A 16,086-nucleotide genomic window follows, 5' to 3' on the forward strand; every position below is an offset into this window, starting at 1 on the left:
CAGATAACACACGCCTGAGGAATCACACAGCGTACAATACTGTTAAAAGAGTTTGAGGTCTGAAAGAAGACTATAATATTTTTTCAGGATTCTTTGTTGAATAGAAAGCATGTACTTGAAATTTATATCGTAACAATGTAAAAGTCTGAGCTGTCATTTTTGACCAGTTTAATTTGTCCTTGCTGAAAAAAGCACTAATTTCTAAAATATTCAATGTTAAAAATATAACACTATCGGTAGGAAATATAGGTGTTTAATATTGAAATGTCCAGGTATATTTATTCTACTTCTAACTAGTACTAACTTAGCAGCATAAACTGTTAAAGTAATACTGTAGATAAACTCTAGATATGGTCCTAACATCACTGTCTACCATCTTTTTTTTTTTTTTTATATGTGCAACCTTTTGATCAACTGATTAAAATTAAATAGCAATTTAAATACGAGCTCACAGACCTATAAAAGCTGATATAAAGCAACAAACACAGAAGTATTTGTTAACGACGTACAAGACATAGAAATAAGAATATGTTCGATGATATATCTCTCTACCATATCAGCAGATACTGATGTTTGCGTGAGTTTTCTTTGTGGTCAGCGTTAGTCATAAACAAGCATCATGTTAGCTGCACGTTCAAAAACACTCGTCTCTGAGACGCTGAATACAGAGACACAACAATACTGCATTGACTCATCTGACAGCTGCAGGTCACTAGAGGCACTAAACCCATATTTTACACAGAATCTGGAGGAGAATGTGTTGTTTCCTCGCACTGACCTCCGGTGCGTCCCTGGCTGATGTGCACGGCCGGCTGGAGGCTGGTCTCTTTGGCCAGCAGGTGCGGCAGATGGTGGAAGATGCTGGGCAGCTGGAGGACATTCTTACTGCTGGTCACGTTCCACAGCTTCAGCTTGGTCTCATCTGAATGTGATGACAAGCACACAAACATGTCACTATAATAGTCAGCTGATTTAAACTATTTGCACATGCTCTTGGATCATCCTACCAGAGTAGCACACATATGAACCAGTCGTATACTTAAAGGAAGTCTCCATCCAAAATGAATATTCTCTGGTCATTTTCTCACCCTCATCCCACATGTATTTGACTTTGTTTCTTCTGAGGCCAGTCGCATTAACTTAGCCTCTGTGTTAAGAAAGTCTTAAGAACTACTCTGAACAGCTAGCAGTCAGCCAATGTGTATTCAGTCTTATTTTTGGATTCAACGTATCTGCTTTCACACACAACTCTGTGACATCAGCGCATGACGTGTAATGTACGAGTCGAAAATGCTAGGCACGTTATACTTTAACTGAAGCAAGCAAACGATCTCGCCGTCAGCGCGGAAAGTGAGGAACTAACTGATCTCTGCTTCATTACAGTTTACACATATTTTTTTGTCGGGAACGTTGATCTTCCTTCAAAACAGCCGGTAAAAGAGTCATCACTTTGACACGGAATTAGATCTGGCTTTTGTTCACACAGCGCTCGTCCCGGCAATGTTACTAGGTCCCCGACCCGGGTTCAATGCGGGAATCAATCCCGGGACGTGGTTGCTTTCACACAGAAGGCGACCCAGCAATGTTTCGGCAATATGCTGGGTCCGACGTTCAGTGTGAAAGGGGCTCACGTAACTGAATTTAAAACACATTACCAATCTTAAGAAAACTTGTAAGACTATTCTAAACCTTTTATGCAACAGGCCCCTGATTCACACAGGTGAAAAATCATCTATATCTTTAAATCATCTATATCTCACTAAATGTATCAATGTTTTATGAAGCAGAATTATAGTTGTGTGTACGAGAAATACTAATATTTTTAACTTCTTTTATTATGGCTTCTGGCCAAACATCATAAAAAACTGATTTAATAGATTTACAAATACAGCCAGGATACAAAAAATGTAAACAAAAAAAAAACATAAACAGTAATAAATAAATAAAATCAAAGGATAGATATAAACATTTGTTTAATTGTTTTTGGGTATTACTGAATTATTATTGTCTTTAAAATTCTGAGCATCAATTTGTTAACAGGAAGCAAAGAAAGAAAAGACAGCGGAAGAGAAAGAAATGATAATAAAAAAGAGCTTTGAGTTTATTAAATATTACTAGCATATGTTTCAATGCTCAGAATTTGTCTTTAAAGGCTTATTTCCCCATATTTACATTTATACTGTCTAGCTAATAGAAGTAGCAGCTTAATGCTATTCCTCATGAAAAGACATGTCATAAGTAAAAAGAAAAAACATCTTTAAAACACAGCTGACAGCTGGGCATGATGTGATCCTCTATAACAGAACAGAAAATGACTAAAAACAAGCTGAAATATAGCTGCAAGCAGCAATTACGGAGCCAAGCACAGCAGAGGCAAAATGAGAAGCTAATCATGGCATGTTGCATCAGACCAACTGAAACAATGGGTAATTAAAGCTTTTTAGAATGATTTTAGTGGAAATGGAATAAATTTCCACTTGCATAAATGCAACCACTAGAAATAGCGTTAAGGAATGATCACTTTTGACCAATAGGTGGCAGTGTTACCAACTTGATGTGGCGTGGTCAGTTTGAGGTGACATTGGCACACGCAGAGTTTGATGTAAATATGTGAAAGCGTTGCAGAGATACAGCCCTCAGATACAGTTTGGCATCTTTCCAGCAAATTAGTTGAAAAACGAGAACCATGTGTATATCAACATGAAATCCATAACTTTTTGGTATGAAGATGATCTGAGTCTAATTTGGTGAAAATCGGACAGACAGTCTAGGAGGAGTTCGAAAAAGTAGCTTTTCAACATAAATCAAAATGGCGGACAGGAAGTTCAGTCAATTATGGCAAAACTGGAATCGATGTTCTCGGCATGATCCAAGGAATCTATCAACATCTCATTACATTAGGCTAATGTAAGCAAAAGTTATTAGCAATTTTTTACACTTCTTTATAACTTCTGGCCACAAGGTGGCACTGCCACCAATCTTTTTGAGCACCATCAGGGCATTGTGTCAGATATGTATACCACGTTTTGTACCGATATTTTAACGCGTTCGTAAAATATAGCATTTTACTACAAAATTAAAAATGGTTGACTTGGGAAAATTGGGTATCATTCAACTCGGCATGATGCACCCAATCCAATTTAGAGATGGTTTTGTGATTTTTGGCCAAACCATTCAGAAGTTAAATCAAAAATATGAATTTTTCATATCTCCTTTCCGCTAAGTGGCACAGTGCCGAAAAACTGCATGTAGTCTCAGTTAGGGGTGTCCATGGTTAACCGGTTAACCGATTAACCGTTAAAAATTGTGTAACCGAGTGAAACATTTTGCTCGGTGAAGTGACGTCAATGGCGTGCATTGAATTTAGTTGTAATACATTTTTGCACCACCAGAGACCGCCAGAGCGCTCCCAGACATTTGTAATGTCCACAAGAAGAAGTCATTTTTCTAATATGAAGCGGGCTAATACAAGTGACGGGGCAAAATGCAAGTATTGCAATACAGTGCTTAGATATACTTCAAGTACAACCTCGTTGTTGTAATCTCAACAGCCAACACCCGGGCATCATTAGGCCGGTCAGGACACACTGGATGCGTGGCGTGTCTGTTTTTAATTCGGTTCCCATGTTAACAGGTTAGAGCTTGCCGACTGCCTGCGTGAGACGCGCGGCTCAGGCGCGGCTCGACGCGTGCATGCTAGAAATAGAACCGACGCCTTGTTGGAAGCGTTTCCAGGCAAAGTATAATAGGAAAATATGTTTATATGTCATTTTGTACAAAAATACATATTAATTCATGACATTTTGATATTTGAAAGTCTATAGGTTGACAAATTCAGATATAAATGTAATTTAAATAAAGAAATAAATAATTATCGATTTTCAAATATTGTACGTGTCAAACATAGTCATAGTCATAGCCTTAGCGAGGCGGCCGCGGAGTCTGCTTGTTACCTTTTGCCTTATACATTTTAGGCTTATTCTCAAATTCAGATTGTGTTAATGGGCGGCATTATTAGGCAGTTTTAATAGGACAATTTGACCGGAGAGATTAAATTTTGTCGGACATTCCTTTTTTTTTTTCGGCCAATGTCCGGAAATTACTATGGTTATGGTTACTATGGCACACTATGGTTAACCGAGTATTAACCGCTAAGGGCCTCGGTTAACGGTTAATGAAAAACTTGAGAACGTGCAGCCCTAGTCTCAGTTCATACTTGTTAAAACACACACCAAGATTAATCTCATTATATCCAAACCATTGCAGAGATTGAGCCTCGGATACATTTTTGCATGCTTTTCGTCAAATTTATTTACGCATTTCGAGAACAGTTTGATAAATCAAATTGAACTCCATAACTTTTTGCTGGCGTAGTCTGAAGATGATCTGAGCCAATTTTGGTGAGAATCTGACAAACCATCTAGCTTGAGCCCGAAAAAGTAGGTTATTCAAACAATTAAAAATAGCGAAAAAAAAGAATTTTCCTTCTGTGCCTTATGGTTCAAAAGTTATTAGCATAAACATGAGGGAATATTTGGACATGTGGTGGCACTAGAGAGTTTGAGTTAGAGACTACAAACTTGCTATGGTTAATGTTGGGGCTGTCCTCTATCAGTGTGCCAAATTTCACAACTTTCCAGCAAGCGTTTCTATGGGCTGCCATAAACTCAAGAGCGGAAAGAAACGGAAGAAGCAGAAAAACGCCAACTTCGGTGCTTGGCCCCTAATGAAGAAAGTTCATAAATAAATAAAAGTAATTTTTGGCATGGAAACCACAAAATATATCCGTTAAATCCACTTCTCACACACGCTTCACGATGTCATTTGTGTTAAACGTTTGAGAGTTGGCTGTAAGCGATGGTTTTAGATAAAGACGTTTCAAATATTAGTATTTTTCTAACACACCGTTGTGTTCACTTTGTGTGTTCTTTTGAAGCTATGCAATATTTGCTTCCATTACGTGACATAGATTTTTTAAATATTAATTTATGTTTATTAGAACAATTATACTATATTATACTGTGGAATTAGAAACATTTTGATTTTTGATTTTTTTTTGCAAAATATTATTGGACCCAATGACTTTTATTTTATGGATAAAACATTCTTTAAAACACATACTTTATGTCCAACAGAAAGAAAACAATAAGTCAAACAGGTTTGGAATGACGTGTGTAAACATTGTTGAGTCAACTACTCCTTTATTTCTAGCCCTAAAATCAAAGGCCAGTGATTGGTTGGTCCTCTGTTGTTGGGGATGTTGTGGTGTGGTTTAGTCTGACCTGACAGACTGCTCCAGGTGCGGTTGATGTCCCGCAGCGCTTGCTTCTCAGCGATGGCTCGCTTGATCTCGTCCAGCACCAGGTTCAGCTCTTTGGAGCGTTTGAGGTTCTCTTGCTCAGCCGAGTGCAGACGGTCTTTCAGGGCCAGAAATTCCCGCTGGTAAATGTCTACCACATTACCTACAATCAGAAGAAAGAGAACAACACAATTGTGGTTTTAAGTGCCACACTTCTAAACAAAAGCTGCAGCTTTTGCTTTTTCTCAACGACGTCTTGCTTCACAATGAATTCTAACAGCATTCAATTATCCAGTCAAAAGAACTGCTGGGTTATGCATCAATAAATAAAGGCCAGTAATTTAACACAGAATATGAGCATGTTCCTCCGAGGCCTGTATTTAATGGGGTTGTTTTTCAGAAGCTAATAAGACATGACGAGTCTAAAAAAATGAGAGGATATTTTGAGTCTCCGTTTCTTGTTCTCTGTGCCCTTTAAAGGGCTGAAACTGCACTCGTTTACATTTAAACAATGGTTTTCTTAGACGGGGAGAGAATAGAAGTGGTGTCGTGTAACCAGCCAGTCATTCATGACATTTAAACAAGTGTTTTAGTGAGGTTGTCTGTTTCCTCCATGTCTCGGTCATAACCTGCCATGTTCTGGACCCCAGAGGTCAAGAGATAAAGACAGTTAGTAATACGCATCTGTTCTTTCATCCCTCAAATACAGCTCAAAGTGCACAAAGCATTTAAAGCATTTAAGGAAATAATGCTTCTTGTTGACACACATTATCTATAAAAACGTAATGGTAACACTTTTCCAATGTTCCCAACATTATTTAAATACATTAGTTAACATGAACTAACAAGGAAAATATACTCCATTTAAAAAAGCTTGTATTAATCTTAGTTAATGTTGATTGCAACATTTACTAACACATTATTTAAATGAAAAGTGTTATCTATTTGGTGGACTTGACCAACAACGAACTGTATGAATTGTATTTTTATCAACTAAAATGAAAAGAATTAAAAGAATAATGAAAACTGCAACAAATGCATTGTTCGTTGTTAGTTAATACATTAAATATAGTTAACAAATGCAACCTTATTGTAAAGTGTTACCAATGTAATGCTTAAATGTTTTATGTGAAACTGTCAGCACAAGAACCTGTGGATGATCAAGATGTCTCAAACAATCCTGGTGTTGTTGTTGTAATACTATTTTTGTTGTAATACTATTTTATATAACTTATTCTCTGGATATTATGATTATTATACTGATAAATTAATTTATTAAAGCATTATCTAAAGAGTGCATTTATTTAAGAAATTAATACATTTCTATTCAATTGAATATTTATTTTCAATCTGTATATTTTCAATCTACAGAGTCACAGTGTTTATACTGTGGGAATAAGGCTATGCCTTCCTTACTTACAGTTGTCTCTGTGTATTAAGCTGAGATAGGAGAAAGTATTTATTTCATCCATAAAATTACACACTTCACCTGTGAAGTGTAGACACTACTGCTGTATATAAGATTTATAATTTTCTCACCCGACTGAGCTCATTTCTTTTCTTTCTTTTCTCTAAACACACTCTAGAAACGAAAGAATCATGAGGATTTATGCTTTGTGGGATAATCCTGAGCAGACAGGCTTTTTCTGGGAGAAATGCCCACTATCAGCGCACAACCCACACACACACACACACACACACACACTCCCCGTAATGCCAAAGTCCAAAGCCCTTGTGTAATCTGAAATTACACCACTCCACACAAGTGCAATCCAATCCACACTTCAGATTGGGGAGGAGAGGTACATATAATACCATGTCGAGTGAGATGATCTACTGATGTACTGATGACATCTTCTCTATGATCCCTACACTCGATTACTGCTGAGTGCTGGTGACCTCTCATACAGACAGAGTCAGAGACACACTCATATAAAGAGTGTGTGAATATATATATACACTAAAACACATGTATTACAGAGCGTACAGTGTGTATATTAGTGTGTATACAGTGTGCAGATGGATTGGAACAGACAAGAGTAAAGGATCAAATATACTGCATAGAGAAAATTAAGCCTTTTTAAGATCAAAGGCGGAAACAAAACAAACAAACAAACAAACATAAAAAAAGGAAAATCTGACAAAAACACAACAAAAATAAATAAATAAAAACAACACATAAAATTGACAATAAAAGAACACTTACACAAAACAAACAAACAAAAAGCAAAGCAAAATCAGACAAAAACACAACAAAAATAAATAAAATAAAATACCTAAAATTAACAATAAAAAAACATTTACACAAAATAAATAAGAAAAGCAAAATCTGACAAAAACACAAGAAAAACAAAAACAAAAAAAAGCAAAGCAAAATCAGACAAAAACACAACAAAAATAAATAAATAAAATACAACACATTAAATTGACAATAAAAAACACTTAAAACAAACAAACAAAAAGCAAAGCAAAATCAGACAAAAACACAACAAAAATAAATAAATAAAAACAACACATAAAACTAACAATAAAAGAACATTTACACAAAATAAATAAAAGCAAAATCTGACAAAAACACAAGAAAAACAAAACACATAAAAACGCATAAAAAATGCACCAAACAAAACATCAACAAAACAAACAAAAAAGCAAAGCAAAATCAGACAAAAACACAATAAAAAATAAAACAACACATAAAATTGACAATAAAAGGACATTTCCACAAAACAAACAAACAAAAAAGCTAAGCTAAATCAGACAAAAACACAACAAACACAAAAAATAAAACACATTTTTTATGCAAATAATAAAACCCATAATATTTTGAAACAGGCTACACTCTCTTTAATGTTCCTTTTCTTCATACACATGTACTCATCTGGGAATAACTGCATTAGCGTGTCTGCAGAAGGCCACAAGTGTACTCACACATGCTTTTAACATGACTTTGATCAAGCTCAGCATGTCTCTGTGTAAATTAGACACACAACGGTGTGTGTGTTTGTCTCTACTGCAGTGCGCTTGGCAGCGTTCATCTTATTAAAAGAGAAGTCTTCAGACAGCCGTGACATCTTGCCAAGCTTTGCTGTCACACTGATGCTGAAAAGGGCGAACAAATACAGTTGAGAAATGTGAAAATGTGAGGGTGCTTCTCCTTGGTTTAATCATCAAGATGATTTAACAGCTCAGTCGTGACCATCATGACACCTGGCGGAGTGAGACGACCTGCTGATTTAAATGTGTGTGTGTTTCCAGACGAACGGAGGTCAAGACTCACACGTCCATCAGACTCTGGAGATGCCCTTGAGTCACTCTTACATCGTTTTCTATACTTCTTTCATGAAAAGTTTTTGGTTTATATCAGAAGAGAGGAAAATAAAAGGGCTCGACATGAAAGCGTGAAAGAAAACGTTGCCTGTAATTCACTAAAGCTTACAAAGTGTCTTAATGAATTACTTCACAGATTTCAGCGCTCTCTTCTGCTCGAGTCTTTAACAGGTCAAAAATAAATCATCCTGAAATTCATTACTGAAAAAACAGAAATCGCTGAGCAATGATGCCAGAACGTTCCAAAGGCTTTACAAAATACTCCAACTGTGATAATTCCACTGGTCTGAAATGTCTTCTAATTAAAACTGCTCTTCACCTCCCACATGCTTAATTATCTCATTTAGATCATTATAATTATCTTAATATCTTGAGCTCATTGAATTGTGTTGGCTTGAACATTTCTGAGACGCATCTAAAAGAAAAACAGGCATTAGCACCATGCAAGAAACTGAAGAAGAAACTAGATTTCTACATCTTCTGAGATCAGGTAGCACTGATGATAATCATATCAGAACATCAGAATGATTTCTGAAGAAGACTGGAGGAATGATGTAATAAATTACATTTGAAAATCATTTATTTTCAATTGCAATAATATTTCACAATATAACTGTATTTTTGATCAAAAAGATGAGAATAATAGACATTATAGAAAGATTTGTAAAAAAAATCTTACATATTATTTATGAGAAATAATAGAGATTAGAGATATATAGTGAAGACTTAAAAAGGGGTGTGTCTGATTAACCCTTTTACCCAGACATGAGCTAAATGTGACAAAATCTCTTTTGGGGATGTCCTCATTTATAAAAACATAATTTGTTTCTATTTTTTATGTTAAAACTCATTAGGTTTTCTGTTAGGATTAGGGTTTGGTTACTGTATGTATAGAATGTTGCAAGTGTGTGTGCGTGTGTGTGTGTGTGTGTGTGTGTGTGTGTGTGTGTGTGTGTGTGTGTGCACTCTTGTTTTTGTGACATATCAGGACACATCTCTGTATAATGACATGTGTATGACACAGGTATTACAAGGAGAGGGTGACTTATGAGGACATAACCCATGTCCCCATTTTTCAAAACGCTTATAAATCATACAGAATGAGTTTTTTTGAGAAAGTAAAAATGCACAGTTTCCTGTGAGGGTTAGGGTTCGTGAAGGGCGATAGAATATACAGTTTGTACAGTATAAAAACCATAACGTCTATGGGATGTCCCCACTTTTCACAAAAACAAATGTGCGTGCGTGTGTGTGTGTGTGTGTGTGTGTGTGTGTGTGTGTAAATGTAGTCTAGACAGTAGGGGTGCTCCGATCACGATCGGCCGATCGTTATGCGCATCTCATCAGTAAAGCCGGTTTTCTAATCAGCGGTTAATTCCATCAGGTGCTTGATTTCACATAGAGCAGCTGTTACTACACAGAGCCGTTGTTAATAGAGAAGATGCGCAAATCCACTTCATTTTCAGCGTTTTTTGGCGCATTTTCTCAGTTAACAACGGCTCTGTGTAGTAACAGCTGCTCTATGTGAAATCACGCACCTGATGGAATTAACCGCTGATTAGAAAACCGGCTTTACTGATGAGATGCGCATTAATGATCGGCCGATCGTGATCGGAGCACCCTTACTAGACAGTATCATGTTGAGCAGTATCTCAGAAGCTGTCAGAAATCCCCTCGACTCTCTCCCTTTCCATCTTATGGAGTATATTTTTGTCTTTCATTTGGCCTTCTCTCTTTGCTTTCATTTTGTAGAGTGGCTTGGATTCCTGCCTGGCTTTTTCATTATGGGCAAAATCCATACAGATCCTGAAACCAGATCATTCCATTTGTTTGAGGGGAACAGTGACGTATTAAACACAATCCTCTTGCGCTGGCACTCTAGTCCTAGAAATGATCTATCTTTATACAGACAATACGGAAACTCTGACTCTGTATGTGAATGACCAGCACCTTTAACAGCTCCGTAAAGAGAATAAGGGAGTAAATGGTGAAAACAGAAAGCCCTTGGCTTGTTGAATCACTGCTGAAGCGGTTGAGGGTCAGTGGATCGGTCATCCAAGCACAACGGGTCACCTCAGGTCCAGAGACAATGACATTTCCCCAGGGACTCAGGGCCCAGTCCACCACAAACAACTAAAACAACACTTCAGTTCAGGTTCATCCACAAGAGAGGCTAGGGTTTGCAACAACCAACTGATAAAAATCAATAATGGTAACTACGTCTGTGTGCCTTGCATTGGAAAACATCACCAGTCATGTTATTTTACAGTAGTGAATAATGGGCAAACCATTTCTAGGAAACAATTCAATTCAATTCAATTCAAGTTTATTTGTATAGAGCTTTTTACAAAATAAATCGTTACAAAGCAACTTTACAGAAGATTATGTTTCTACAATATTTAGTAGTAGCTAGTAGTTTGTGCACATTTGACAGGATTTTAGAAAAAATAAAAATAATAATAATAATACAAGACGTAGTCAGCTAGACGATGAACTATCAATATTATTAATTAAGTTATTATATGATTCAGTCACACATTTAGCAATAATTGTTAGTTCTGTTTGTTGATTCAGGGTTAGCATCATCTGGGGTTCTCTGAGGGTCAGCATCATCTCTTCTCAGGTGTTCTGGATCCAGACTGGAGCTTGTTTAAATCCTAGTTACCACGGGATGTAAATTCCTTTGCTATCCTAGGAACGACCAAAAGTCCAGCATTTTGTGACCTTAGGGTGCGTGATGGGTTGTAACGTGGTAGAAGGCTAGTTAGGTACGCTGGAGCTAAACCATTTAGGGCCTTATAGGTAAGTAATGATAATTTGTAACTGATACGGAACTTAATAGGTAGCCAGTGCAGAGACTGTAAAATTGGGGTAATATGATCATATTTTCTTGACCTCGTAAGGACTGTAGCTGCTGCATTTTGCACTACCTGTAGCTTGTTTATTGATGAAGCAGGACAACCACCTAGAAGTGCATTACAATAGTCCAGTCTAGAGGTCATGAATGCATGAACTAGCTTTTCTGCATCAGAAACAGATAACATGTTTCGTAGCTTGGCAATGTTTCTAAGATTGAAGAATGCAGTTTTTGTAACATTGGAAATATGATTTTCAAAAGACAAATTGCTGTCTAATATAACACCCAGATTTCTGACTGTAGAGGAAGTAACAGTACATCCGTCTAGTTGCAGATTGTAATCTACAAGATTCTGTGTATTTTTTTTTTTTTGGTCCAATAATTAATATCTCTGTCTTATCCGAATTTAATTGGAGAAAATTGTGTGTCATCCAATCTTTTACATTTTTAACACACTCTGTTAGCTTAGATAATTGGGAAGTTTCATCTTGTCTCGTTGAGATATATAGCTGAGTATCATCAGCATAACAGTGGAAGCTAATTACGTATTTTCTAATAATATTACCAAGGGGCAACATATATATTGAAAATAGAAGGGGACCTAGGACGGATCCTTGTGGCACTCCATATTTTACTGATGATAAATGAGATGACTCCCCATTTAAGTAAACAAAATGGTAGCGATCGGACAGGTAGGATCTAAACCATCTTAGAGCCTGCCCTTGAATACCTGTATAGTTTTGTAATCGATCTATGAGTATGTCATGACCTATGGTGTCGAACGCAGCACTAAGATCTGCTGTTTCAAGGAAACAGCAGAGGACACAAAGTGAGCTGCTGCAGGGAAAGTGCATGACAAAAGTTACGCTTAAAATGAGAACGCTTTATGTTCTGCGCTTCAAACAAACTTAAGCATGTGGTGTATAGCTGGCTTCCTCATTCCTCACATGGCGTTTTGAGCATTTGATGGATGTCTTCCTTTTGCAAACTTTACATTTATGGTAATACATGTACATACTGTAAATGATAGGAATGCACAGGTACTTCCATTTGGCATGAAGGTTTGTTTCGAAAGCAACACCTGTTCAGACGTCACCTGAACGTTATAATAACTGTCAAGATTATAGTTGGTTTTGGTTTGGTTTTTCTGTGTTTACTCTGTTCCCATCTTCCTAATTTCTCATCGGTTAATTAGTCCCACACACCTGTTTCTGTTCTCCCTGATTATTTTCCCAGTGAGTTTTCACTCTGTGTTTTCTTTCTTCGCCGTCTGTTCTCATTTACATACATTTTTGTGTGGATATGCATTGACTTCTGTTATTTTCTCCTAGATTATTAAAGTATTTTCTTACGCTATCCCTGGATTTTGAGTGGTTGATATAACCGTTAAAATGAGGTATAAAGACAACATAATTTATTGTTTTTTCTTTTGATTTCTAAGGGAAACATTCCCCATACGTTCACCCCACACTGGTTATTACGAGATGACAGAGATTCAGCTCGGAGCAGTCCTCAGAAACTCAGTAATAATGTGTTTCCATGGCAATGCCAAAGGGTCAAGGTTCGTGTGGATGGCAGGGTCCAGCAGATGCAGTAACTAACACAATTCTGCCTCTTTCTTCATGGACGCTCGTTTACTGTGCATTTTGGCAAAATAGATTTGTTTTTGCATGAAGCTGTTCTTCAGGCATCAGTCCATCAGTGTTGCTGTGATGTTAATTCTTGTGATGGAAACACTTTAGATTAGGGAACACTATTCAATTGTTGCTCATTAGTAAGCATATTAATAGCACATCTGTGTTTATCTGTACTTATAAAGCACATATTTATGCCTTATTCTGCATGACCATATTCTACATCCCTGACCTTACCCCATACCTAAACTTAACAGTTACCTAGTAATAAGCAGCAAATAAGAGTTACTGGGGCAAAAGTTGTAGTAGAAGTTGTAGCTGAATTATTAATAGGCTTTGTTGAGTAATGTAATGTACTCCACGGGACCTATTCAATCTACTAAATACAATGAACTGAATAAGAGTTTAGTAGGTAAAAATCACATTTTATAGTAAAGTAAATTTCCCTGAGCAGTGACTGGTTTATGTTTCTTTATTAGACTACGCATGCAAACATTAAAGGGTGGGTGAAATGCTAGTTTTCACTCAATATCCTGTTAATCTTGAGTACCTATAGAGTAGTACTGCATCCTTCATAACTCCAAAAAGTCTTTAGTTTTATTATATTTATAAGAGAAAGATAGTCTGTACCGATTTTTCCCGGAAAAACACGACCGGCTGGAGGCGTGACGTGTGGGCGGAGCTAAAGAATCACGAGCGCCAGTAAGCTTTTGCGTTGAGAGCGTTTGGAAGCTGTGACATTATCGTGAAGAAAAAACCATCATCCCAAACAAACCATGGCTAACAGTCAGATTCAGCCGTATATTTATGATCCAGAATCAGATCCAGAGGCTGAAATTTAACAAGAGCAGCATCAGCAACGACGTCTCTATGTGGTTTGTACTGAAACTGTATATATTTGCTTAGCGGGTTTGAAAAATGACTAAGTTCCACTTTGTCATCTTTTTTTTTAAGCTGTACATGTGGAAAGTGCAGTTTGATGACAACATCGCATGTTGTTTACTTGATGTGCTTACGCGCCGATAGCTACGTTAACAACAAAGAGATATTTGAAGCAGTTTTACTCACCGCCTGCGGTTCCAACACACGATCGTGACCCTTTTGCGTTGGGACTGCATTATCCTTAAGAAATAAATGATGTGCAAATCCGGCGTCAAACTGGGCCTTGTTTGTAAAACAAGCATCTTCGAAATGCAGGGAACAAACACAAACACTTGCACAACTCCGTTGATGCTCTGTAAAAATAAACTCCGTCCACTGGTCCCTTAATGCTGTTTTTTTTGGTAATCTGTGCAGGGTTGTCTGCCCCCCCCCCCCCCTTAAAAGCATTTGACCAGCTTCTGTGCATCTTGGACTAGTATTTTAGTTGGATCTGGCAGCTTTGAGCAGGACACTCTTATCCAGGACATGTGTCTGAAGGAAGACAGACTGCTGGCTGACCTAGCTGTATTTAACAGCATCTGATGAGGTCCACACCGATTCATTCACTCCATCCAGTCAGGAGGAAACACCCTCTCTACCAACGCAATGCTCTGGCTAGAATATAACACATAACACACTCTAAATGCTAACAGTCTAAATACTCTTGATACATTTTTAAGAACAAAGAATTCTAAGGTAACCGTGGCAATAACAACATGGCATAACAAAACACAGCACATTGAAGATGCCACTGCCGTTATTTTTACATCACAACAGTCAAGTGAGAGCAGCTGGAGTCTTTAAAATATAAAAAAGACATATCTGTTTGGCCTTTGTTATGCACGTCTTCAATGTGTGCTTTATGAAATTAGACACTACATGACAGTAAGACCAAAGAGAGCGAGAGAGAGAGAGAGAGAGAAAGACAGAGAAAGAGAGAGAGGGGTGGCTCTGACTAATCTTATGAATCGGATGTGTAAGGAAAAACTGAATAAAACATGATTTCTTTATCTGTGTGCTGCTGCTGTATCACTTTATAAGTTCACTGTGGTTTAAATGCAATAGGAAAACAAGCACAGAGTGAGTCATGTGCAAATGAGTGCAGTTACAGTACCTTCTGCATAGATGAGTACAGTACATATGTGTGTGTGTGTGTGTGTGTGTGTGTGTGAGAATATGATCATATCACAGGTCACAGTCACATACACATACATACAGTATGTCTGCTTATTTCAGCATGGTAAGCTACTCTTTTGTATCTTTAGGTGGTCAAACACAGAAATAAAAATTGGCAAATTGTCTTGAAATAAACAGGAAATAAATCCAAGTGATCAGGCTTAAAATGCAATATGGCATTGGCTGTTGTAATGAATCTGATATTTAGTATTATATTCAGTCATGTAGCAGTGGGTATTCTTCAGGAATACATTATATAATGAGACAACAGATTGATCTGACAGCATGAAACATAGTGTGACGTCGTTATATCATGATGAGACCGTGATAAGTGATCACAGCACTAACGGCAGATAATAAATCAGTCATAAACTACTCAAGCATGTTAAAGCGGAGGGACAATAAACCCCTTAACTGCAGTAAAAATCACTTATCATATCATACACCCGGCGCAATGCGACGCAAGGCGCAACGCAAGTGTGTTTGCATATTTCGCATTTTCCCATCCAGCGCCACGTCTTTTAATTAGCAAATGCATTTTGCACTCATTTGTGCGCCCATGGGCGTGCTGGTCTGAAAAAGAGGTGTGTTCAGGTGCATTGCTATTTTATGGAGCTGGAAATAGACTGCGCCATAGACCAACTCAAGCCTGGTCTAAGGCCTAAATCAATGGCGCAATATTGTTTTGTTATTTAAAGAGCGCGTTGGTAGAACATGCGCCTCACGTTGACTTTGCTCTTGTCTCTTGTGGCTGGTTGCTTTTATATGTTTACAATAAGGTCTCATTAGTTCATGTGATAACCAACAATCAGCAGTCCATTTGTTATATTTATTAATCTTTGATAACATTACTTATTTAAAATATAGCTGTT

General features: G+C 37.3%; 1 protein-coding gene across 2 annotated transcripts in view; it reads right to left on the reverse strand.

The window, feature by feature from the left end:
- The window catches only part of LOC128026933 (alpha-1,3-mannosyl-glycoprotein 4-beta-N-acetylglucosaminyltransferase B), a 115,968-nt gene that overhangs the window by 50,620 nt on the left and 49,262 nt on the right, over nucleotides 1–16,086 (reverse strand). For both annotated transcript variants that reach the window (XR_008186570.1, XM_052614209.1), the window contains exons 2-3: nucleotides 5,283–5,462; nucleotides 779–922 (exon numbers count right to left, since the gene is read on the reverse strand). Coding sequence is in view for 1 of the 2 variants with exons in the window: in XM_052614209.1 (XP_052470169.1) it covers nucleotides 779–922; nucleotides 5,283–5,462 (324 nt within the window). In the remaining variant the exon portion in view is untranslated. The remainder of the gene's footprint in view (nucleotides 1–778; nucleotides 923–5,282; nucleotides 5,463–16,086) is intronic.

Source organism: Carassius gibelio, chromosome A14 (assembly GCF_023724105.1).
Source record: "Carassius gibelio isolate Cgi1373 ecotype wild population from Czech Republic chromosome A14, carGib1.2-hapl.c, whole genome shotgun sequence".
NCBI lineage: Eukaryota > Metazoa > Chordata > Actinopteri > Cypriniformes > Cyprinidae > Carassius > Carassius gibelio.